The 25332-nt window shown below is 26.2% G+C and overlaps 5 protein-coding genes across 6 annotated transcripts; 1 reads left to right on the top strand and 4 right to left on the bottom strand.

Moving 5' to 3' along the window:
- Positions 1-9572: 9572 nt before the first annotated feature.
- On the bottom strand, positions 9573-15277 carry LOC127282714 (DNA fragmentation factor subunit beta). Its single transcript, XM_051307153.1, has 7 exons — positions 15004-15277; positions 13936-14049; positions 13567-13668; positions 12899-13028; positions 12629-12840; positions 11960-12561; positions 9573-11893 (listed from the first exon to the last, which is right to left on the bottom strand). Exons 2-7 carry the CDS (start codon positions 13984-13986, stop codon positions 11734-11736), a joined length of 1257 nt encoding a protein of 418 aa, XP_051163110.1. The 5' UTR covers positions 13987-14049; positions 15004-15277; the 3' UTR covers positions 9573-11733.
- A 483-nt stretch (positions 15278-15760) lies between these two features.
- On the top strand, positions 15761-17071 carry LOC127282720 (uncharacterized protein CG1161). The gene is made up of 5 exons (XM_051307163.1): positions 15761-15979; positions 16089-16210; positions 16282-16396; positions 16477-16611; positions 16716-17071. The coding sequence occupies exons 1-5, from the start codon at positions 15920-15922 to the stop codon at positions 16860-16862; spliced, it is 579 nt and encodes a 192-aa protein (XP_051163120.1). The 5' UTR covers positions 15761-15919; the 3' UTR covers positions 16863-17071.
- LOC127282718 (ADP/ATP translocase 1-like) lies at positions 16996-18424 on the bottom strand. The gene is made up of 4 exons (XM_051307161.1): positions 18094-18424; positions 17775-18033; positions 17473-17704; positions 16996-17408 (listed from the first exon to the last, which is right to left on the bottom strand). The coding sequence occupies exons 1-4, from the start codon at positions 18245-18247 to the stop codon at positions 17148-17150; spliced, it is 906 nt and encodes a 301-aa protein (XP_051163118.1). The 5' UTR covers positions 18248-18424; the 3' UTR covers positions 16996-17147.
- A 730-nt stretch (positions 18425-19154) lies between these two features.
- On the bottom strand, positions 19155-22861 carry LOC127282713 (flotillin-1). Of its 2 annotated transcripts, XM_051307152.1 has the most exons (10): positions 22645-22860; positions 22164-22239; positions 21997-22087; positions 21783-21926; positions 21591-21710; positions 20567-20782; positions 20317-20504; positions 20031-20241; positions 19781-19945; positions 19155-19621 (listed from the first exon to the last, which is right to left on the bottom strand). In XM_051307152.1, the coding sequence occupies exons 1-10, from the start codon at positions 22697-22699 to the stop codon at positions 19604-19606; spliced, it is 1284 nt and encodes a 427-aa protein (XP_051163109.1). In that variant the 5' UTR covers positions 22700-22860; the 3' UTR covers positions 19155-19603. The 2 variants fall into 2 exon arrangements, with proteins under 2 accessions (XP_051163109.1, XP_051163108.1); XM_051307151.1 differs by lacking the exon at positions 19155-19621 and having other exon boundaries at positions 19633-19945; positions 22645-22861.
- A 613-nt stretch (positions 22862-23474) lies between these two features.
- On the bottom strand, positions 23475-25302 carry LOC127282719 (telomere length and silencing protein 1 homolog). The gene is made up of 7 exons (XM_051307162.1): positions 25138-25302; positions 24910-25033; positions 24738-24846; positions 24522-24667; positions 24234-24449; positions 24029-24162; positions 23475-23935 (listed from the first exon to the last, which is right to left on the bottom strand). The coding sequence occupies exons 2-7, from the start codon at positions 25029-25031 to the stop codon at positions 23766-23768; spliced, it is 897 nt and encodes a 298-aa protein (XP_051163119.1). The 5' UTR covers positions 25032-25033; positions 25138-25302; the 3' UTR covers positions 23475-23765.
- Positions 25303-25332: the final 30 nt, after the last annotated feature.

Genomic DNA, 25332 nt, shown 5'->3' with positions numbered 1-25332 from the left:
AGCTAAAGTGTATAATAGTATATGTAAACTGTATGAAATACTGATCTCCTCTTCACCTAAGTGGCATGTGACATAAGCCCTGTATTTTTAAATATATTAATTTTTTTTTCTTTTTTGAAAAAGATTTTTCCAAATTAAATCAAATTTTTTAATTTAATTAATATATAATGAAAATAATTATAATTAAAAATTTTTACAAGTTGTAGAAAGTATATAAAAGCGAAATTTTGCTAAAAGAATTTTGAATTAATAAAACTTGGTATTATATAATTCAGATTTTATTATCCAATTTTTAAAAAGAAACAATTTTTTTAGTTTAAATATATTTTTTAAAAATGAAAATGAATTTTTCGTAAAGATTTTCGTGATAAATAAGTTCTAAAATTTAAAAAAAATTTATATAATAAAGAAAAGTAAATAAAGTGAATGCGGTTATAAAATTTAACACAGTGTGCAAACGAATGTGAAATAAAACAAATATTGGATTTTTCATATCAAACAATTACATCCTGATGATAAATTCTATTCGTAGAGATATATATATATGTGCTCAAATTGAGTAGATCGTGTTTCACGGTAGGCACATACCGAATTATTGCTTTCCTGTAGGGGGGGTTAAAGGAGAATGAGGGGGGTTATATAGGCTGTTTTAGGGCAACAATACATGGTCCCCAAAGTCCTTTACGAGATGGAGCAGGTGTTAACGACCAAGCACCAGAGACATTGGGTGCTTAGAAGCTCTTACCGTAACCTAAGTACGCAACGTATTTTCAACGTTTATTCAACAATTTCGCTTTTCCACTCTCCCTTCGCTTTCTGTATGTAATATATATCTAAAACACAAGAGAGAACACCTAAAACCACCGATTTTCGCGTGTGCCTATTTATACCTGTATGGAAAGGGGAAAAAGCATTAACGTGTGTCCTGCGTTTGCTATAAATAACCAGTCAGCGTTTCAGTATATATACAAAAGCAGCCGGTAAACTTTGTTAACGAGATACTAATTCCCCAGTTGGACCTTCCTTCGACGAAGGAGTTTACCTCTGGGGAATGCCACTTGTGCTTCTCTCTCTCTCTCATGTCCCCCGCCACCCACCCTTCTTCATGTCTTTTATGTTCGCACAAGACATTAATTATGTGAGCAAAACAGAGGGTTTTCAAAACAAATAGCTTTGACGTGTTTTTAGAGGGGAAAATATTTCATATTTTCGTTAACTATGAAACACGTAATATTATATAGAATTTGGAAATAGACGAGATTACTGCCGAAATAATGTGACGGTATAAGCAAAACTATATAAGAGACGTAATTCTTGATAGTCTAATAAAATTTATATAGCGTGAGAGAGATAAATAATGTCCTCAAAATATATTGTTTCCTTAAAACAATTTTTTTATTTTATTCTTTTGCAATTGACATTTTTCGTACTTGATGGAAAGTTATTTTGTAATTACAACAATCAATAAATTATAGTGACGTTATCTTGGAAATTTTTTTTTTGTATTTTTTCATTTTTTTAAAACAAAATTATTTTTTCAGATCCTGCCATATACTCTAAAAGACAAAAAGGACATGAAAGATGAAAATATAACAACTTGAAGGATAAAAAAGACATGGATGAGAAAAATATAAAAATCAGAAGGACAAAAAGGATATATGAAAAATGAAAAAATGCCCGAGCTCCATAGAAAATCAGGATTCAGTCAACTGTGAGTCATTTTTTATTTTATCAATATTTTCAACTTTTCAATTTTGAAATAATTTTTTCGGCTTTTAAAAAAGAATTTACCATATTGCCCCAGGAATTTTTTTTAATTTCTATTTATAACAATTTCAACAACTGTTTCACCTTTTTTTCAATATCAAATAGAAAGATTGAAAAAAATAATAATTTATAATCGCCCTCGATGTATATATACAATAAGGGAGGGCAAAAACATCAATTATACTTGCCATTATGGACACTTGGCATTATTATAAAAGTTTCGATTTATTTCCTGATGCAACAGCTTCATGTTCATTTCTTTTTTGAAAGAAGGGTGAGTCCGTTTTCGTTTTATCAAAGATCTTACCCTCCGTTTGCTTTTGTTCTCAAACAAGAGGAAAGACCGATATACACTGATTCTCTCTCTCTCTCTGCCTTTTCAATGACGATAACCGTCCAAGATATATACATAATACATAACATTTTTTAGCACTCTTTTTTGTTATTCGTAAATAAATAATGTTTTTCAACTCAAATGGAGATTTGCAAATAATGGAATTTTGTGTAAATGATATTGCTGTCAAGATTATCGATAGAAAATATATACATATAGTTGTGAAATGAAGGAGCAAGTTTCAATTTTGAAGTAATTTAATTCTCTGTAATTATTTCAAGGTAGCTTATTGTATCGACTTCATGGAGAATTGCGCATTTTGACGTCAATTCAATTTTATTATTACTATACATATTAATAATCGATAATTAAAATGAGGATTATTGATCAAATTCGCATTAAACTAGTTTGTTTAGGAATTTATTTTTAAAAAAATTTTTTATCGTATCCAAACTTTAATAGTAAATTAAACCCTGTTTCATGGGAAGATCTTTAGCATTGATAATTTAAGCATTAAGTGTATACTTATTTGCGATGAAAGAGGGAAATGTTCTAGTAATTAAATTACACTAACAAACCCCCATTGAGTCGAACGCACACTTATACCGATTATAGACATTCTCTTGTTTCTCTTAGAAAGTGTTTCTCTTGTTCTTCATTTTTAAGAAAACTTTGTTTTCCAATCCTTTTTCAATTTCTACATAATTTCTATTACTAATTTTATAAAGTTTCCGAATTCACAAGTTATAGAAAAATAAAATTTTACTAAGTTATATAAAAATAGTTTTACTTTTAAAACTATAATAATTTAAGTTTATTCGCATCTTAAAAAAACATTTTCTCTTTTTATATCCGAGAATATTAGAATTTTTGCCTCTAATTACTTGGATTATCTGAAATTTATCGAATAAGCTTCGTTATCTTTAGGATTTTCATTTATTAGATTAAAACCTCATTTTTGCTCAACTATGTATAATAGGAAAGTCCAAGTCCAATTATATGATAGAGTATTTTCATACATATATCCTCTTATAAGAAAGATGTGGTACTCAAAAAGTTTCTCTCTCTCGTGCACTATTCCATCAATCCTTGAGCACGTGCAAGGAAAGTTTTTGTCCAATATCCCTACATGCCATTGGACAGTAAATGAGGGTCGAAATTTTACTTCAGGAGTTGCAACAACGATGAAAAAAAAAGGATAAAAAGATAGTCCACTGTTTATATATGCGGAAAGCACACACACATTGCAATTTTGTCAAGGTAGAAGAAACTACTTTCTAAAAAAACATGAAAAAATTCTTTCCCTTCTTTTTTTTTAATATCTGACGCTCTCTTAAGAAAGTGATGTAAGAAACAAAATATTGTTATTTTTTACGATAGTTTTTGTACCTTAATTAAAAGTGTCTATAATTACAATGAAAATCAAAGTTTATTGAATATTAGTAAATGTATAGAATTTTTTTTATATTGAAGGAAAAATAAACCAAGTTTTTTTTTGGTTCTTTTTCCTTCATTCTGAAAATACTCGAATTTATAATTTAAAAGCTTAAGGGGAATAGTCAATAATATACCAGAAAATAATATTGACTTATCCATATAGCCTATAGGATAATATGTAGAAAACTTATGGAGAATATTAAGGGAAATCCATTTGTAGAATGTATATATATATCGATTAGACATATCCTAAGAAATGTATAACATAAGTTATATAACTTGTATTATTGACTAAGACCTAAGTACATAAATGTAATGATATAATCCTATATAGTAATTTGATATTGGTTTAATGATGCAACAGTTGTTGATTAGCCATTTTATAAATATCTAATTTACATAATTTTGATTTAAAAATTATTTACAATATTTAGTTACAGCTTAGTTTATTATGAATTTTTTTTTTTTATTTTGTATTATTGAAAAGTGGAATTTTTTTTTAAAAAGAATTTTAGTCGCCACTCTGTAACAATGTTTAACTAACAAAATTATTGTGATTATCTCACGTCAATCAATAAGTTATAGAAGCATTTATTTGACACTTGGCTTATGACAGTTTATGGTTAAGTGGAATAATTTACATGAATTCGAGTACATTCCACTTAACATTCACTTTACATCCCAAAACCCGATTTGCATTTGAGATCATATCTGATTCATGCGCTATAGTGCTATATATATATTCCAAAATCGAAACATTCACCCAAAATATTGGCAGTTGATGCTGTGTATATCTTGTGATTTTATATAAATATTCTTTATTTTTGTCAGTATATCTAGCACTGTCCAGTATATGTGCACATTTGAGAAATTAAAATCTACTTTTTATTGAAGCTATATCCATGTCTATATATTAAATTTACACATAACAGTTTAATGGATGCGCTAAAAATCAAATTTTCGAGGATATAAATTCATAACGAACTGTTTATTATTTATACTCCGTATATATCATATATAATTTATTTCTATAATACTTGAACATTATTTGGAAGAATTATTCAATAATATTTTCATCAAAAGAAACTTATATATATATATATTAATGACTAAATTTGCAGATTTATTATTTTATTTTCGTTAATAAATTTTTAATATGCTTTTATTAATAAATCTCATATTCATTTTATTATGATTTATTTATATCAATAAATGTTTTCTGTTACTTTATTAATATACGATTTTAAATTTTAGCTGTGATTTTGTTTTCGAATCAGTTTTTATCCGAATTTAAATTTTTAACGAATTCTTTCCGAATCATTCCAAAATAATTCGTTTCATTCCGAATCAATTTTCAAGCCAATCGATTCGGAATGTTTCAGGATTCAATTGGAATTAAAATTAGAATGATTGGAGAATTTTTTTTGTACAAATTATTCTTTCTTTTAATTTTTTTTGCTGATGCTTAACCGATTATGATATTATTATTATTAAAAAGCTTTTTTGAAGTAGAAAATAAAATAGAACATTCCATCAAAGAGAGTATGTATTTAAATTAAATTGTATATAATAAAAAAAAAAATTTGCATTATTTTAACATAAATAAGCTTAATTGAAACAGTAGCAGTAAAAAGAAAATATGAGGTACAATTTTTTTATTTTATTTTTTTTTTTGCAAGCTCGCGCATTACATTCAGTGCATTTGTTAGTATAATGATACAAAACAATAGTACACACGTATCACATATCGTGAATGCTATTGTTTTGCATAGAACACATACGCTATTGCATCGTTGTCGTGTCGTTTGGTCCATTCGCTATAAAATGATAAATAACACAAGAGCGTTTCAATTTATAATTGCTCAACCTACACACACACACACACACAACCCTCCTCTATGTTCTATCCCGCTATTTATTATCTCGTTCGCTTTTGGCGGGTTGCGCTAACCTGATTTTCTCTAAAATACAATTTCTCTCGTTGGAGAAAAACAATAACGTAAACCTGCATCCGAGAAGATGAAACATATGTGCGCTGGCTAGCAAAATACTCGCTTTCAAAATTGCACGATTTTGTATATATATATGCTAAAGGAATTAATTTGTTATTTCTGGTTAATCTAGTTTGATTTTCTTTTCTGCATACACGAGATAATTGATAATCTGAATTTTTATATATAAAAAAAATCTTCATATAAATATTTTTTTTTTACAAAATATTATTGTTTCATTTTTAATGAATAGAAAATTTGTTATAGTTTTAATTAAATTTCTCCTACGTTTAATTTTTGAAAAAAAAAAAATTCGCTCGCGCATCTATCGAAATAAATACCAATTTGTGTTGCTCGAGATAAAATCCCTTCTGACGTTCTCGTTCGCGAAGGTTTTCGCGAAGGAAGGAACTCGCAAAAGCGGTGAACTTTTTTGATAAATGGACAGTCATTAACGATGGTAGTGGAAGATTAATTTAGATTTAATATGTGCCTTCGACCTTTGCGGTATAAAAAAAAACGAAAAAAAAATGGATCCGATCCGAGAAAATGTCGGCAGTTAATGTATATAAACGCGCATAAGTTTTGTTATGAGAATTTTCAATCCCAATTGGGATTATTATTTTGCAAAATGATTCTCAGAATTCTAGGTAATTTTAAAATGTAGGTAAAAAAAATAAAATTTCGCCTGATGTTTATATAAATAATTTATAGACCTTTTTGGCCAACCCATTTCATTTTTTATATTATTATATAACGGTGACTTCAATAACATAACGGGACTATATATACGTAAACTATGATGATTATACAGAGTAGCTTTTAATTCATTGACGCACCAAATGGAATTAAACGATGCTGGAATTAAATGCCGAGAAACGAAATGAAACGAAAAGCGTTGGAAATTGCTTTTGAATTATTCGCGAGGTTTAATGCCAGCCAATGTTCGGCGCTAAATCGTCGTTATACGGCATATAGATATATGTGTGTGCGAAATGTTGGTATAAGAGGAGAAGAGAGGGTGATGGAACGGGGTTAAAGGGAGTTTAGGCAACTCTAATCAGTAATTTAGTGCGGCACGAGACAAGAACGTTACTTCGTTCGGTAGATATCCGGAATACGTAATATAATATATCGGTGTTGTCGGTTCAACGAACATGCAAGAAAGAGGAAACGAGAGAGTAAAAAAAAAGAGACAGAGAGAGAGAGAAAGAAAGATGGATCTCTGCAAAATTTTGCAATTCCCTTTTTTTTGCACTGCAGGTTTTATGCGCACCTTTCATTTATTATGTTTATTTTTATAATACCCAAAAAACGGATGTTCTAGAACACCAATTTAAAATAAAAATTTCTATTTTTTAATAAAATATTTAATTAGTAAAACATTAATTTTTTAATGTATCTTCTTTTTGTTTCAGATGTCCTACAGCAATTCATCAAATATTTGTGAGTACATTTGCAACTGAATTTTTTATTTACATAAATAGGAATTAAATTATTATTTCATAATGATTCAGTTTCTCAAAAACGAAAATTTAAAAATTAAACTGCAAAATGATTAATATAACTAAAATAGTTTTTTTTTGAATTAATTAAAAAAAAGCTTATAAATTATTAGTCGAAACTTCACTTTTACAAATCAATGTAAAATAATTTAAATTGTCAGTAACAGATATTGAAAAAAAAAAAATATTCTTGCGGTAGAGGTATAGAGAGTGAGAAAAGCAATTAAAATTTTAATCACTTTTATAATTTAATAATATATAATAATAACAATTGAATGACTTTCGGTTCTCAAAAAGATTGAAAACATTTTTTTAGTAAAGGTATAAAAAAATTATCAAAACGATACTTTTTATAAAAAGTTCGTATTATAGAATAATATATATAAAAAAAAAAAATAGGTATATGCATGGTAATTTTTTTTTTGAAAAGCTTGAACCGCGACGAGTCTCGAATGTCGTCGAACCCGAGATAGGAGAGTTCTTTTCATATATATATTTTTGGTGTCGAGGTGTAGAGAGGTTGGGATATTAAGGAGAAAGAGAGCTGTGTGTGAGCCAGGTAGAGAGAAGGTCTTTCTGAAAAATGGTTCTAATAGAAAGGACGTATATTATTTCTCATTGTGCCGTTCCGTCTCCCTCCTCCTTTCCCCCATTTTTCGCCATTCGTAACCCTCGCACGAACATCGTATATGTATATCCACTCATCGCACCCTTGCACGATGCTGGATATATACCCATATCTGCAATATATATATATATGTATATATATATTCTCATTCATACTCACATTTACGTACAAGTACATATACAGAGATATCTTTGAATTTCGGGTGTAAATGCTCGTCTCGAGTACATATATACACATACAACATGTGCGTTCGCTATGTAATCTCTTTGGAGTAGAAATAAATTTCGGTCATTTCGCATATGGGGAGAGAGGCTTCAAGGTTAGATCTATGAGATCGAGCGATCTTTTTGAAGGCGTGTGTGTATATATTGCGATACGATAATCAATTCTTCTATTTTGGAGTGGGTAAAATATGTTCTTCTCTTTCTCTCTCTCTCTCTCTCCAAAAACCCTAAGTTGAAAAACCGACGAATCCAATTATTATATGTATGTATTTGCTACATATCGAGGGGACGAATATTCTTGTTGCAAATGTGTTTTTAATCACTCTCGATCTGTTATTTATTGTGAAGAAGATATGGGAAACATTATTTATTTTTTCAGACGTGTATAAATGTTCAATATTCCATTTGATAAATACTTTAATAAATTATTATCAATTTTTTTTTTTAAATAATAAATTAAAATAAATGATAGTGGAGGGATGCTGGAATATATATAAACCAACCGCTGTTATATACCTCTCGGCGATAATGTAACCAGGCAAAAAAAAAAAAATAAAGTTAAAAATAAAAGCGGGGAGAAGCATTATATAGTTAAATTTTAAAACACACTAATCATGGTATTTTATTTCCTAAGTTGGTTGGTTTTGATAAAAAGTAAAAAAAAAAAAGGTGGTTTATAATCGGTGGTAATTATTTAATAATAATTTCGGAAAATAATTTTACGTGCTAAATTCAGTCTAAAATAAAGGGGAATTATATGGTAAATTATAACTTCATTTAGAAAATTTTTAAAATCCACTTTTTAAAAATGAAAAATTCTATTTTAATAACATTTTGAATCTTGGGTTAATGAGAGGTGATACAAACATATATTTGGTCAGACATAGAAATTCTCACAAAACTTTATTAAAAATACATTTTTATTAATACAAATAATTTAATAATTATGCAAAATTAATTAAACCTATTAAATTCTCTTTTATTATACTTTATTATATTTTTATATTGTTGGTGTTTTATTTTTTAATTTAATTAGGTCATTTAATTAACAAACTAAAGTATTTCAAAATTGTATATATGTTTTTATATGAAGTCCAATTATTATGAGGGATTAATAGGTTTTATGAAATTAAAAGAATGTAATAAAAATATGCAATATTTTACCGGTATTGATTATGTGCATGTGGAACATTGCTTGATATATATATAATATATTATGCATTTAATTATAATACATTATCAGAAATAACTGATCAAGAATAATTAAAATTTCAACGGCACTCAATTTTTTTTTTAGATTTTAGAACACTCTAAATAATTTAAAATTTCATTTATAATTATCTGAAACTTATTATTAATATTCATATCAAATTGTATTTTTAATTTCAGTCTAAATGTAATATCAAATTTTCATTGTAATTTTATTTTAATTATTTTTGCAATCTTCATTATTAATAATTATTTTGAATTCTTAATTACTCTCGTGAAAATTAAAAATTAAATTAAAATTTTTACAAAATTTAAATAAAAAATTATAAGATATTTAATTAACAAATTAATTAATTAAATAAAAAAATGTATTTTTCATAAAGTTTTTACTCTAGGGAACTTAGTTATTAGTTAATGAAAATGGAAAATTTTTTCTTATTTATACATACTTGAAGGGAAAATAAAAATATACAAATATTATCATTATAGCTAAAATATATATTTTTCTAACTTTATATATGTAAATAGAACAGATTTTACATATTTTTTTATACTCTTGCATAATCTCATCGCGAGTCAAAATTTAAAAACAAAAATGCAGTTATAAATTTACAAATAAACTTTTTTCGCATATTCGAATTATTTCAATATAATACGAGCCTGAGTTTTTTTTGCACATATAGAAAAATTTATGTTGTGCTAGAAAAGTTTTTCACAATCAAAAATTAAAAATAACATTTTCTTTTTATATAAAAAATTGAAACTGGAATATTTATAATTCTTGATTACATATATATATACTATATTTTCTAAGTTTAAATATCTATTGAATTATTTCTCAAGAGAAAAATGTATTTCTCACTCTTTTTTACTGCAACTTTGTTATATAATTAAATAACTTTGTTAAACCGCATAAAATATATAGCAATTTCTCAAGCTGTGACATTTATGAGAACTACCTAAACGTTATTAAAGTTAAGTGGTCTATTAAGTTGTTCATATTCATATGTAGAGTCTTTTCACAAGTGCTGGTTAAAAATATGCACAAAGGATATATACAACAGCGATTTAACTAGTGTCAATTAAGAGGAGGGTCTTTCACATTAGGTCATCTTGCAAGAAACATTATTTAATATATGACAATTTTTTGTCAATCACTTTTTCTTCATAAAATCATTTTTTATTTTGAAATTATTAAAAAAAAATGGTTCTTAAAATTAAAATAGCAAAATACATTTTTAGATAGATCGAGAGAGAAAGAGATCTAAATTTTTAAAAAAATTCATTGTTTATCAGGTACTACAATATAGCTTCTTTTTAATTTCTTTTCTTAATTTGATTATATATACAATATTTTGTTTGTATAAATTTTTTAATTGTTGCAGTTGAAGTTAATATTTTCTGTAAAGCAGATTTCTTTTTAAAAAATAACATGTCTATTGGTCACTTTTTTTTAATCTTAAATTTTAACCCTGTTTCGTTAACGCAGTCTAAGTAAATATTTGAAAAGAAATTAGTAATTACAATTAGATTGTAAATTAAACTTTAAATACAATCAATTAAGACTTAAAAAATATCTCCTGGAAAAAATAACATTTTCCATTTGAGCAGATCTTTACAAATATTGACAATAATTTTTTTTTTTTATCTATAATTAAAGACAATTTTTGTTAAAAAAGTTTTTTTTTAAATCGTAAATAATTAAGAAATAATTTTATAAAAGTTTCCTGCTACTTTAAATATTGTTCAATTTAAGTACACTTGTTAATTTTACACAAAACAGAAAAAGTTGCATAATTGAATTATATATCAGAACTTTAGTTCTCTATCTAAATATTTACAAATCTAATTTTTTTTTCTAAAATCACTTTTTTCTAATATTTATAACTTTTCATATTTTTTTTTCATTTCTCTTCTAATTTTAATTATTTTACTATTATTTGAATTACTTTTATATTTAATCTTCTAGTTTTCCTAAACTTAAACCACTTAAATTTTAAATATGTTTAAACATATTTTTTTATCTTTATACAAACAAATATTTCCAACTGGAATATTAACTATCGTTAAACTTTAAAATTCTACTTAACACTTTATACTTAAGTTTTTTTATACATTTTTTGTGTATACAACTTGAAACCTAATTATTTTATATATATAGAGATTCCATATCAAAGCGAAAGTTCAGCTGTACTAAAATTTTGTTTTATTTAAAAAATAATTTTCATTTTCTTTTTGTGAACAAAAAAAATTTTTTTCTGGGAGATATTTAAAAAAAAACCTAATTTTTAACTTCTAAATTTAATAAACAACAAATTAACTTTGAATATTTATCTATTAATATTTTCATTAATTATTAGCTTCTATTTATGACTTGATAAAAGTGGAAGACATGATCTTTGGCTTTCATATGATATACATACTAGATCTAATACTATTTCGTAATTAATTAATTGTGGATGGAAATACAATACGTGTTTTATATACACAAATTTTTTGACTACATTACATGCGCTTTTTAGATCTAAGAATAATTTTAAATTCTAAAACTCTACTCAATAGAGGAAAATTTTTCTTTATGATTCTTAATTAAATTTGTGCCAAAATTCGGTTTCAAATTTGCTCTCATTTTTTGTTATTATTTATGTGCACCTTTGTCATGACAAACAATATGCACGAGCCTTAAATTTTTTATCGTAAACAAATTGTCATAAATTTCTACCACATCCTTTTGATTTAATTGTTCCTCTTGTGATAATTTCAGCAATTGTGGAATTAAAGTTCTCGATCTCTCAATTCTGAAATCATTTTCAATAAAAATAATCGTATATATATAATTTTTGATTAAAAAAGTGACATCATACCTGTGATCAAGATTCCAAGTTGAAAAAAGAATGAGTTCTTCTTTAGATCGATAAGGATTGATTTTATGTTTCCCATCATACGTACACTTATCCTTATTCCATACTCCATCACATTTAAATTCACCTTTATGATCACAGAGTGTAATCAATTTTCTTTCTTTACCAGGAATCACTTTATAGTATGATTCAATTTCATTGTCATTTTCTTGCTGCATTCTTCTTGCATCTATTTGATCTGATTCTTCTATTTCAAAGAGATTGAAATAATCAAAATTTCTCAATTTACAAGGACAATGTTCGTAACATTGAAAAAAACCACTATCATCAATCTCATCGGAACTATTATCATTATTATCTTTATCATTATCATTTTTATTATTTTTTACTTCATTAGAATTTCCCGTTGAAATTTTACTTCTATCAAAATAATGACCATAGTAATGATCTTCTTTAAGTTGCAATTTAAAAAAAGCAATTGCACGTAATAAATGCTGTCTAGCTCGTCGATCAGTTGTAAAAATATCTGAAGATTTAATTTGTTCCACTGCTTTTGTGAGGTAGCCACGAATTCTATCTTGACATCTTCTGTGCATGAATGCTTCCTACAATGAAAAAAAAATTGTTTGCTTCGAATTTTATTTGTTATTATATTTTCTATAGTATACTTACTTTGGACGTATAAGTTGTGTCTAGTCCTCGAAACCAATCTTGATGATCAATTCGGGAACTTAAATGAGTCTTTGTATCATCGCTATTTAATGCACTATTTAAAATTGAAATCTTTGCTTTAAGATTTTCTGTCAGGAACTTTGAAATTTCATCACCGGACATCAAATAATCTATATTAACTCTTTTCAATGTTTCGTAGAGTAAATCTGCGTCTGTAAATTTTTTTTTAATTTTTAATTTTTAACTATATTCCAATTACTATATTCTTACCTGTCATTATTCTTTCCCCTGGTTTCTGAATGATCAAAGTCGTCTGCGCCTTTAGTGTTGAAAAATATTCTTCATCTATTTCTGATCCATCCAGAAGAAAGACGCTGATATCTTCCAATTTTCCGGTAATCTGAAAAAAATTTTTTAATTAAACATTTTTTTAAATTTGAGTTATTTTGGTTAGTAATTAAAAAAAAAAATGAGTAACTTAATAGAAAGGAAAATTGAATGAAAAAAGAATGATGTTATTGAAATGTGTGGCTTTGACCTCACGAGATCCTGTGACCGTGACATTGAAAAATAAATGCCAATGTCCCTGGCCTCGCACGCGGCAAGCTCAACCCAGCCAACGTTCAATAAAGCTAGCTGAAGGCCAAAATAATCCTGCTCCAAGGTCAGATTCAGCGTGCGAATGTCACTTTTAAATTAGCTATATATAAAAGTCAATTTTCCTTCCATTGAGTAACTTTACGATAAAAATAACTCTTTTATCATAAAAATAAAATAAATAAATAAAAATAACAATTTTTTAAAAAAAATTAAAACATTTTTTTGCAATTAAATAAAAAATAATTAACATACATAATAAATATTTTATCATAGTTTTTTTTTTAAAATATGTATTCGAGATAAATTATTGGAAAATGGAAAAAAACACGTCAGCTTACTTTTAATTTGATGCAAGCCTTTTCTTTGAGCTCCTGAAAAGTCCGACATGCAACTCCAACTTTTCTGGTGCGACTGGCGTTTGTTACTTTATATCCTATTATCTGTATAAAGAAATTTTAAACAGTTTTGATTCATCATTTTAAATGAGATGAAAACTTAAAATTATTGCTTTAGAGGTTACTGAAGGCACTGTGAGTAGCTGATGTTTACATTATGTAAATTGAGTTAAAAGTTTTGCGAAGCTCGTCTTTATAACTTTTATAAGTAGATGTTAAGTTCATCTTTGTTACTTTTTTTTATAAGCCTATAGGTAATTTATTAGATACTTTTAGTTTTTGATTTCTTCTAGACAGAGAAATTTTAATTACCTCATTTTTATTTGGAGCGCTAGTTGATCTTCGAAAATAATTGATCAACATGATTTTCTTTTTTTACTTCACTATGAAAATTTTCAAAATTTTCTCACTTGTTCTTCTATTTTCCTATAAAAAAATATATATAAATTTAAAGATTTTCCTATAAAATATTAATTAAGATTTACAAGAGGATCCTTTTTTTAATTTGAAAAATATCGAAATTATTAAGAAGAAAAAATTTCTGAAACTAATAAAATTATTTTTTAATTTCATTGCTATTTTTTTATTTAAGTAAATCTATCGGGTTTATTAATTCTGCATCAAAGAACACGCGCTATAAAATGCACATTGATCATTCATGGTCAGTTTTCATTATTTTAATATCTAGGTCACTTGTAATTCAATATTTATTATTTATATTTAAAATTTTCAAAGAGCTGCATATAGGTAAATAAATTATTAATAAGAATATTCAAATTTTTATAGTTTAGAGAAAAAGAATTTTCAATTTTTTTACTATTAAACAGAATCTTTTTTACATCTTTCTAAGTAACGATAAAAAGTTTTTTTTTTAACTTTATGAGTATTTCATTTCAAAAAGCTTCTTTTCTGTTCCTTATGGCACAAAAAATATAGGACATCTCAGAAATGATGATGATAGCCTGAAGCTATCACCAACTTTAGTCTATTCCTGTCGCATCGTAAATTTATGTTTAAAAAATAATCGAAAATACTTTTAAAAAATAGGGTATTTTAGAATTTAAATTACTATTTGAATATTTCAAATGTGAATTTTCCAATTCTTTTAAAGTAGATAAATACAAATCAGTTATAAATAATTTATTACAGAAATAATATTTTCCCGCCTTTAGCGATAAAAAACATTTCTTTAAAAAAAATTTGTTGAATTAAGTAAATAATTGTTAACTGAAATTAAAAAATAATAAATACATTATTGTTAAATACTTCTTTTTTAACAAAACAAAAATATTTTGTTTTTTCATATAATAAATATTTATACAATACTTTAAAGAATAATTTTTTTAAAATAATAATTAAAATTTCTAACAAAGTACTTACTTTATTTTGTTGGAAACATGTTTCTTTTTTGTCAGAATACAAATTTTTATTGTTATAACAATAGGAGGTAAACAAAAGATTTTTAACAATTCTTTTTAAAAACTTCACATCAAAGTATAAATTATCTTTTTTCCATAAATGATTGGAATGTTTAAATTTTTTTGAAAAATGTATTTTCAAAATTAACAACAAATTAAAATTAATAGTAAAGATAAAAATCTTTCAACTATAAGAACCGTTCTTATCACAGTGCGGCCGCAATCTGACACTTCTGTCTTCTGCTATTGTTTTCCTTTTGTCACTAGTGACATTACTAGTAACTTTGAATGAGAAAGGCGCCAAAATCAAAAGTTTAATTGATTTTTAAATTATATAAAATTGTAAAATAGGTAATTAATTAATTGTGTATTTTGTATCAAATTCAAAATAACATTCTTTTAAAGAATAGTTATCTCTTTTGAAGAATTGCATTTAAATCAATTAAATTGTATTTTAAAAATGGCTAGGGTCTTTTTCTTCAGGATAGTAGATAGGCGAGATAAACTGGTGGAGACAAAACAAATTTTATTTATTTAGAAATACATTAAGTCCTTTGATATTATTTATTTAATTCGTGGTATGTAATAAATTACGTTATTTTATAATTATTATTTTCATTTTATACGCGTATATCTATAATCGGGTATTTATAATTAATAGAATTACCTTGTTACGTTACTGATGACATTTACTGCCCTCTACAATGCATATAGCTGTCATTCTGACAAAAACATCTGTTAAAAAAATATGGCTGCTTGTAGTGTGGATGCTGTCATTATTTGCAAACTCTTAAATCACTTTAAAAAGTTATAAACAGTGTTAGTGAAAAATCTAATTTATAGCAAGTGAAAATATTCAGTATTACGTGTATCGAAAAATGTGGAAAAATTTACTTCTTATAGTACCACTATTTTTAATATTTATATCACAATGCGAGGTAAGTGTATGTATTTTTGAAATACATTTTTATTAAAAATATCAATTTAAAATTATTAATTGACATAATAATCAATATTTTTATTTATTTCTTTTCGTGTCACTTTTAGGCCCAATCTTATGATGATAAAAGATGTAAATGTATTTGTCCAAATCTTGCAGCTGTCCTTAATATTACAGATTCTTCAAAAATTCGTTCGAATTTCATTTCGAACGTAACGCCAAATCATTGGTAGTTATTTTTTTATTTTATGTTATAATTCTAATTGATAAATATAATATTTTTTTCCCCTTTCTATTTAGTAATTGTAAAGATGCAGTTTTAAATCATCTTGGCGATAAAATAAAAGGAAAAGAACAACTAGTTTGTCCTAGGTGTGATTGTAAATATGAAAATAGAAACACTACTATTATTAAAGTAAGTAAATTTTTTTTAAATTATTGTAATAACAATCAGTGATAAATAATATGAAATAATAAATAAAATTTATATTCCAGATTGTAGTAATTATTGTAATATGGGTGATATCGCTATTAGTAATTTATATGCTGTTTTTAATATGCTTGGATCCTCTACTTAATAAGAGATTACCAAAAGCTGGAGCTGGTTATCAGGAACATAATAACGAAGAGGTATTTTTAATCTAGACACATGTTACCTGTTATTAATTTTTTTATTCTTTTTAAAATCTTCTTTATTGAATTTTTAAAATTCTTACATAATAAAATTTTAATAGGATGATACATCAGCACCTGGAATGTCTCATCCAATGGGTGTTAGGGGCAATGTTTTAAATCGTGTTGGACATCAACAGGACAAATGGAAACGACAAGTCAGAGAGCAGAGACGTAATATTTACGATCGACATACAATGTTAAATTAAATAATTAATTTTTACTGACTTGAAGGGAGGAAAAAAAAAGGAAGTACGTCTCGCGAATACAAAGCATTTCCAGTCTTCTGACTTGTCTCTTTATATATATATGTATACATACTCAAATATTTAAGTCCGTTAATTTAGTTCGTAAATGTATAAATATATATTTTTTAAGGTAATGATTATTGAAAATAAATGTATATGTCTATAGAGTATTTTCGTTTTCTTTTTTTTTTCGTTATTTGCAACTATTTTACAAAATTCCCATAAATGAAAACGAATACTTAATAATTAATTGATTATCGATTTTTCAATTAAATCTTTTGAAACGTCATATAAAATTAATACGAGAGCTCCACCAGTTCCACGTAAAATATTTGAGAATGCTCCTTTAAAAAAAGCTTTCGGTCCCTCTGTTTTGAATGTTTTTATCCAACAATCTATTGTGCTTTGATACATCATATCAGACTTTGCTCTATTTGATTGCATCATCATTCTCCTTCTCACCGTGTCAAATGGATAGGAAATAATTCCAGCAAACGTTGTTACTAACTGAAAAAATATATGCAAAATGATAAGTGCAAAATTTTTTTTGACTAGATGATTATTTTCTCACCTCGGCGATACAAAAATTTACAATCAATGGTGTCTCTTTAGGATTCGGTAATAGGCTCTTTAAAGTGTCGTAAAATCCAAAATAAGTTGCTCGATAAATTACAATTCCTTGAACACTGACAAAAAATCCTCTATATAGACCAATTGGTCCATCTGATTTAAATGTTTTTGAAATACAATCTATCATTCCACTATATTCTCTTGTTTTCTCCTTTCCAATGTCTGCTGCTAATCTATTTTTTATAGTAAAACATTTTTTTTATATGTATATTTTATTAAATTTTGAAAAAAGTATTAAAATACCGTGTTCGCGCATAATCTAGAGGATATACAAAAATTAAAGAAGATCCTCCTGCAGCACCACCAGCTGCCAAACTTCCACCAAATTGTTTCCAAAAATCATCTTTTGGCACACCTTCCAAAAAGATTTTTTTAAATTTGTCCTTAAAGGCAAAATTTAAAGCCTGAGTGGGAAAATATCGAATGACATTTGCTAAATTCCCTCTCCATAAACTGAAGAATCCAGTTTCTTTAGGAACTCGTATTAAGACGTCAAGAAGACCTATTTTGTTTTTTATTAAAAAAATTTTGTATTTTGTTCTTCAAATTTTCACATACATACCTTTATATCGTTGTTCAGCTTTAATGTGCCGCGAAGTTTCTTGTACTTGTAAAAGAATTTTTACACGTTCTATCGGTGCAACTGCAGTTTTTGAAATTGCAGCAGAAATTCCTCCAGCTAAAAAATCGACCAAAAATGATTTGTACTCGTCCATGTCGTTTAAGAAACAAATTGATATTTACTTCCCTTTTTAAATTTCTATTGAATACTTGATAATTGGTACTTTTTAATAATTTCAAAATTGAAATCATATTTTTAATTCAATAGTAAAAAAATATATCGTTACAATGATAGAAAATATCATTATTTATATATTAAAAAAAGGGGAAATTTTATTTCTCTATTCTCTCTACACGTGAAGTGAATCAAAAGTCATTCAATTGTTAATATTAGGAAAATGATGAAAAGAACCTTTTTTTTTTTCATTTTTTTTATTTTTTCAAACTTGAACTTTTTTCTTCGCTATATTGTAAGGCTTTGCACATGATCTTACCACTATTCATAAGTTCAAAATTAATTTTTAGCAGACTAACTATTATCTAGAGAATTTTTACCGGCTTTTTTTTGGATATTATATTCTATTATTATAATTATTATTACTACTATAAGGGAAAATACAATATATGTAGTTCATTTTTCAAATAGAAAAAATATAACCGAAGGTACATACGATTTTTTTTTTGGAGACTAGATACGTATTTCGGACACTGACACAAAGTGATTTGGTACTTTCATCGCTAAACACTTAATTAGTTAGAGATTTTTTTTAACATTAAGAAGGTACACAGTGTCACAGAATACTCATAGAGGAATGTCATTCGGCACATCGTGGCATAAGTTATTTTTTTCAGACAAAAAAAAAAGAAAGGTTTTTCTAAATAAGAATTTTGGTCAAAAAAATCCTTCAATAATTTTCTGAAGGTCTTCAATTCTGTTTTCCATATATATTTTTCGTTGACAATTTTTTTTTCTATTTTTACATTAGTTAGAAATGTAAATATTCTTTTCCTCAAACTTTTCCCTTTTTATAGATTTTAATATTCAAATCACTATTCATTGAATTTATTACTTTACAATTTTATTATTCGTTAAAAGAAACCAAATTAAGAATTTTAAAATTTAAATTAAAAAGGACAACATATTTTTAAATATATAAGTTGTCAATTGCAACAAATGGACATTTTAATTCACATTCACTGCCACAAGCAAATATTTAAAATCGAATGAATTGTGCGAAAGATTATTTTTTTCTATTCTAAAGACCAAGATTAACATCTAGTATATAAAAACAAAGTAATAAAAATACTATTAATTTAAAAAAAAAAGAAAAGAAAATATTGAGTCAATTGGCAGTAAAAGTGATGAGAAAAAGTAGCAAAAGTCACATAACTTATTTCTAGTATAAAAGATTTTTTTTTTTTTTTTTTTAGAGACAGATGATTTTTTCATATTTTTTATAAGCATCATTAACAGAGATTCAGCAGTTATGAAAATTTGTCTTCCATTCCGTTTACGCTGCATGAACCGACTGTAAAAGAAAATTTTAAAATAGAAATATAAAAAATTGTTATTAAAAACCATTGACGCTTTAGCAAATTGTTTAAGACGCTCCACATTTTTTTGTTTGTTTGTTAAAAGCCATTATTTTTGTTAGTCATTAAGCTCAATGAACTTTTGTTGAACATACTTTCGCGATGTCTACACCAGTCATGCTTTTAACCAATGCTGGAACACGATTTACAATATTCAAAACTTCTTCAGTTAATTTCTCAGCACCAATTGCACCATTGCCACTTGAAACCATTGTTATTTTCTTCGCCTGCGAAAGTGGAGCTGCTACTTCAGCAGCGACCTGTAAAAATTAAAAAAGAAAATTAGAAAATTGGAAAATTAGAAGAAAATTAAAAGAAAAAATTATAAATGAAAATTACAAATACCTTTGGTAAAGTATCAAGTAGCATGTCAATCATAGCAGCGCTCTTATATTCGCTCATTGCAGCAGCTTTCTTTGCCATTTGTTCAGCTTCGGCTTTTGCTTTTGCTTCAATAGCCGAAGCTTCGGCATCACCTCGAATTTTAATAGCTTCAGCCTCAGCTTCTGCTTCCATTACTAGTCGAAGTCGATTAGCTTCAGCCAATTTCTCTAATCTTCATCGTCATTGAAAAATTTAATTAGTTAAAAAAAATTATTCCCACATTCGAAAAAGAAAATTATATAAATACCGGTATTTTTCAGCATCTGCAGGACGTCGAACAGTAGCATCTAATTCTTTAATACGTCTCAGCATTTCTTGTTCAGCGACAGCAATTTCCTGACTACGTTCTACAACTTTAACTTGCATTTGTTCTTCCATGATTCTTTGCTTCGTCTTTGCTGCTTGAAGTTCAAAAGCCATTTCTGCCTCAGCTTTCTAAAAAAAAATGATTACAAAATTAGATTTTTATTTATTTATTTTTTTTTATTTATTCTTACTTTAGTTTGAACTTCGACATCATAAGCAGCTTTTTTTAATTCAAAATCACGCTGAGCTTTAGCAATTTCTGTATCATTGAGAAAACGTGCAGCCATTCTTTGCTCTTCAGCAATTGCTTCTCGAATTTGTGCATCTCGACGAGCTTCTGCTTCTCCAATTCTTGCATCTCTTTTTACTTCAGCTGTTCGAGCCATACCGAGGGCTTTTAAATAACCCTTTAAAATAATATTTTTATACAATTAAATATTCAAATTTTTATTTCAAAAAAATAATAAAATAGGATTTAATAATATATAGGATTGAAATTAGGTTCTGGAAACATCTAGAGACTAAAATAATGTTCGTTATTCCTAAAATTAATCACCATTAAATATCGTGCAAAATTCGTGAGTGTATTGCTACCAAATAATTAGTTTTCTAATAAAAAAAAAAATAAAATAAAATTTTCGAATTTTATAACATGACAAACAATACATAAATTAAAATACATATAGTAAAATTTAAAAAATAAATAATTTTATAAACATTTAACAAAATTAAATAAGTCAAAGCAATTTTTTTTCGTCTTTCAAAATGCGTCTGAGTTTGTGTGCAATAAACGTGCGGAAAAAAAGTGCTACACTACAAAAAAAAGATAAAACCAGTTTGTAAAAAATGTTCCTCTTTTTTTAAATGTCCTCGTTTTTATAGTCTAGAGATATTTTCTTCTTTAGATAATAGGAGTTATTGGCAGGGCAGGAAGTACTGCTATTTAAAAAGAAAATAAGTGAACGTACCTTCGAACCCTGCAAGTAGCAAAACAAAACTAATTGTATAATCATATAAATATAAAACTGTGTTTTATAAAATAAAAAATCGTTGCTAAAATTTGGAAAAAATGAAATTATAAAATAATTTTTCTAAATATCTATTATAGGTTTCAAACTATTCTATATATTAATTCAAAAGAAAAAAAGAGTTTTCAATTCCAATTCTTGATGCAAGCGAGCAATTCTTGAATAGAAATAAAATAAATAAACCTACTTCCTCGTCTCGAATATCTTTCAGTGTATACGAAACCACTGTTATTCCCATATTAACAAGATCACTGCTTGCTACTTCAAAAACTTCCTTGCTGAATTTCTTTCGGTCTTTATAAATTTCCTGCAAAAAAAAAGAAAAAAAATTATTATTCCAAAAAAATAAGGTATTTTAATTGACATTATTTTTTTATACCTCTACTGTCATGCTTCCCATTATTGCTCTTTGATGTCCCTCTAGTGTCACCAAAGCAATATTGTGAATTTCATCCTGAGATTTTCCCAAAAATTGTTCACAAGCTGTTGATAACATTTCTTCATTTTGTCCTTGAATTTTTACCTTAAAAAAATTATTAAAAAAATTAGTTTATTTAAAAAATTTGATAAATATTTTCTTTCATTTTCTTTACCTGTGCTATACCAGTTACTGATATTGGTACCCCTTGGCAAGTATAAACAGTGGGGCTTTCCACTTGTAATGTCATTGTATTTAGAGAGATCCTAAAATTAATTACATTAAGAATTATTTACTTTTCATTAGAAAATTAAAAACTTTATAGTTTGAATTTAAACTCACTTTTGAACTTGTTGAACAATTGGCCAAACAAAAACTCGTCCGCCAGGAACCAATAATGGTTTTCCATAACAGCATCCTATTTTTAAAATTAAATTTTCAATTATATGCTCGAAACGTAAATATGAATCATGCTCATGCATTTTTTTTTTTTTTTTTTTAATAAAATTTTATTTACATTCGCAGCAGAAGTTCAAAATAATAATTTCTATACTCTGAAGCGAATGTCAAAATAATTCTGATTTTGACAAATATTGCACAATTACAAAACTAGATTAGAAATTAGATCATAAATTCTTAGAAAAAAAATTGATATAATATAAAAGATAATACTCCAATCGACTAATTAATATTAATCAAATTTCTTTTTTTGTTACAGAAATTGGACCCCTCCTAAAATGTCATAATTAAAGCAGGCAATACAAACAATTCATTGACAAAGCCGGTTTTTATTTCTACAATTATAGAAGTGAAAAAAAATTACCTGATACAACGAGAGCTTCATTTGGACCACAGGTAACAAATCCACAAGTATCCATTGCTAATAGCTATAACAATATAGATTATTTAAATGCAAAGAAAACAATTTCACACAATTACACACACTTTGACAATTTGCCTAATTGTCAATATTGAAAATGACTAATAGAAAAAGATTCCTAGTAAGCGATAATATACACAGATGAGCTGTTACTTTAGTTGTGTTTGGTCGCGTTTACACAGCGCCAGAGTCGCTGTCAAACATGGGCGTCGTAGTATGGTCAGGAACGTGTAATAATTGAAAAAATTTACTCTTGAAATTAATTTGTCAATTAATATGCTAATTAAAATTTTCGAATTCTTTGTTTTGGTTTAGAAAAAGGGCAAAAAATTTTAAAAAAAGTTAGAAAAAATTTCATTGATAAAAAGTTATAAAAGTTTTAAAATAATATTAAGGGGTCCCATAGAAAAATATTACGTCCTTGCTTATGGGAAGAGCACAATATTCATTTTGCATTTATAATTATGTAATTGATTAAAATCTTCAAAACGAATACGTAATGTTTTCCTTATAAAAACAAAAATTATTTATTTTTATTGGTTTTTTAATTTGAATTTTAAAAAGATTCTTTTTTGTAATTTTAATATTAATTGACAAATTTATAATTTGTTTTATTAATAATAAATTAATTAATTATTTTTTACTTATAATCAAAGAATAGGTGTTAAATTTTAAATAGTCCTTTAGAAAGAAAATTAACAAACACCTCATTGTAATATAATCAATTTTATAGACATTAAAAAGTTTTCAGGGAAATAAAGTAGGACAAAAAGTTTATGTATGTATATATATATTTCTGCTTGGCGGATTTAACTATCTGTTCTTTTGGGGCTTCTGTGTATTTGAAAAAATTCGCATCAATAGCGCATTGTAAAATTAAATTAACCTTTTCACCCCTATACAATCATATAAATGCATTTAGAAATTTAAAAAAACTTTATTATTAAATTAACTTTTTTTTAAAACAAAATCGTACACATAGAAAAAAATTAAATAAAATGTCATTTCTATTTTTCATATTTACAAAAATGAAGACAATTATTTTTGTAAAAGCGCGTCTATAATTAAAATCTTCTGAATTGTTTCTTAAATCTTTCATAATGATAATCATCCGTTGCTTTATCTTCTGCTTCTTTTCTCTTTTCTTTTGAAGTCATTGCCGATGATGAATTAGGTTGTCTATGTTCTCGTGAATTATTTTTATTTTTTTGAACATCAGAAACTTCGATATTAACTAAAAGAAAAATTTTTGTTATTATTTATTATTTAACAATACGATGTCCTTTGGTTAAATTTTCAAGTTTTCTTTTAAGTAAAAGAAACTTACATCTATTATGCTGAACAAAATTAACTGCCATGTTTGTAGGGACAAATTGTGAGGGTCCATCTTTTTTTCTATGACGATCCCAAAGGAGTTTTAATTTCGCCTCTTCTGTTGCTTCAATATTTTTTATTTTTGCCCTGAAGGTAAAATTGTAAAAATTAATTGAATTGTGATCAATTTACCTACACAAAATTTTAAAATAACTTACTCAATGCCGAGATCAACTTCTGGAATTCCAGAAAGCATTTGATTTGAAAGCATCTCTTCGCTTCTGTATGTAGAACTTTGTCTTAAATGATCAGGAACTGCTTGAAGAGCTGCATCTTCTGGTGAACAATAGACACCTTCATTTGTTATATTAGCTTCTGATTCTTCTTTATTGATGCGTTTTCTTTTAGATAGATGCTCTTCTATATATTTAACCCTGTTAAATTAAAAAAAAAAATTATTTTCTATTTTTATACAAAAATATGTTTTTATTTATCAATTAACTAACATTTCTTCATCTTCATCGCGTTTATTAGTCTCTGCATTAAATTGTGTTCCTATTCCTGTTTCATAAGCATCGTTTTGTTTTATTTTAGCATTTTTCAAAGCTGCCATATTTACCATTCCTCCTGCTTTAACATTAAATGGATCTGACTGTAAAGTAAAAAATATTTAATTAATTAATCATAATTAGTTATAAATTGATAGAAAATTAAATTCATACCCCTGGTGCTTCAGTAGTTATTTTTTCTCCCGTAAAATCTGGATCAATTTTCACACCATTAGTTCTTTGTCGAAGTTTTTGAATTGTTTTCAATTCCTCCAATTTCTCTCTAAATAGAATTATATCACAATTACAAATGGAAAATTATAAATAGAATTAATAATATATATACCTTAAAGTATTATCGTCATCGTCGTCAATTTCTTCTTCGTTTAATTGTTCTCTTTTTCTGAGAGGTTTACGTGATTTTTTCTTAAATTCTATTTTGGGTACAGATTCCTCTTTATCAGACATTTCTGAAAAGAATAGATAATTTAATAATCTAATAACCAATTTAATTTATTAAAAACAATAATTTATTTATAGGTTAGGTTTTATAAAAATTGCTCTAATATCATACCTATAATGATAAAATTTAGAATTTTTTTTTTAATATTAGTTATCTATATTGAAAATACAACAGAAAATTATTTTTTATATAATTTAATATTCGTTTTTTATGAAAAAATGAAATAAACAAATTTATTTGACGTTTACACACTGTTATTTACAAACTTTGCGTCGTCTGCTTGCGTTTGCGCAGTAACTCAACAAC

The sequence above is a fragment of the Leptopilina boulardi genome, unplaced genomic scaffold (assembly GCF_019393585.1).
Source record: "Leptopilina boulardi isolate dan_hultmark-lab unplaced genomic scaffold, ZJU_Lbou_2.1 LbouV2_302, whole genome shotgun sequence".
Lineage (NCBI taxonomy): Eukaryota > Metazoa > Arthropoda > Insecta > Hymenoptera > Figitidae > Leptopilina > Leptopilina boulardi.
This window is presented reverse-complemented; position numbering and strand designations above follow the sequence as displayed.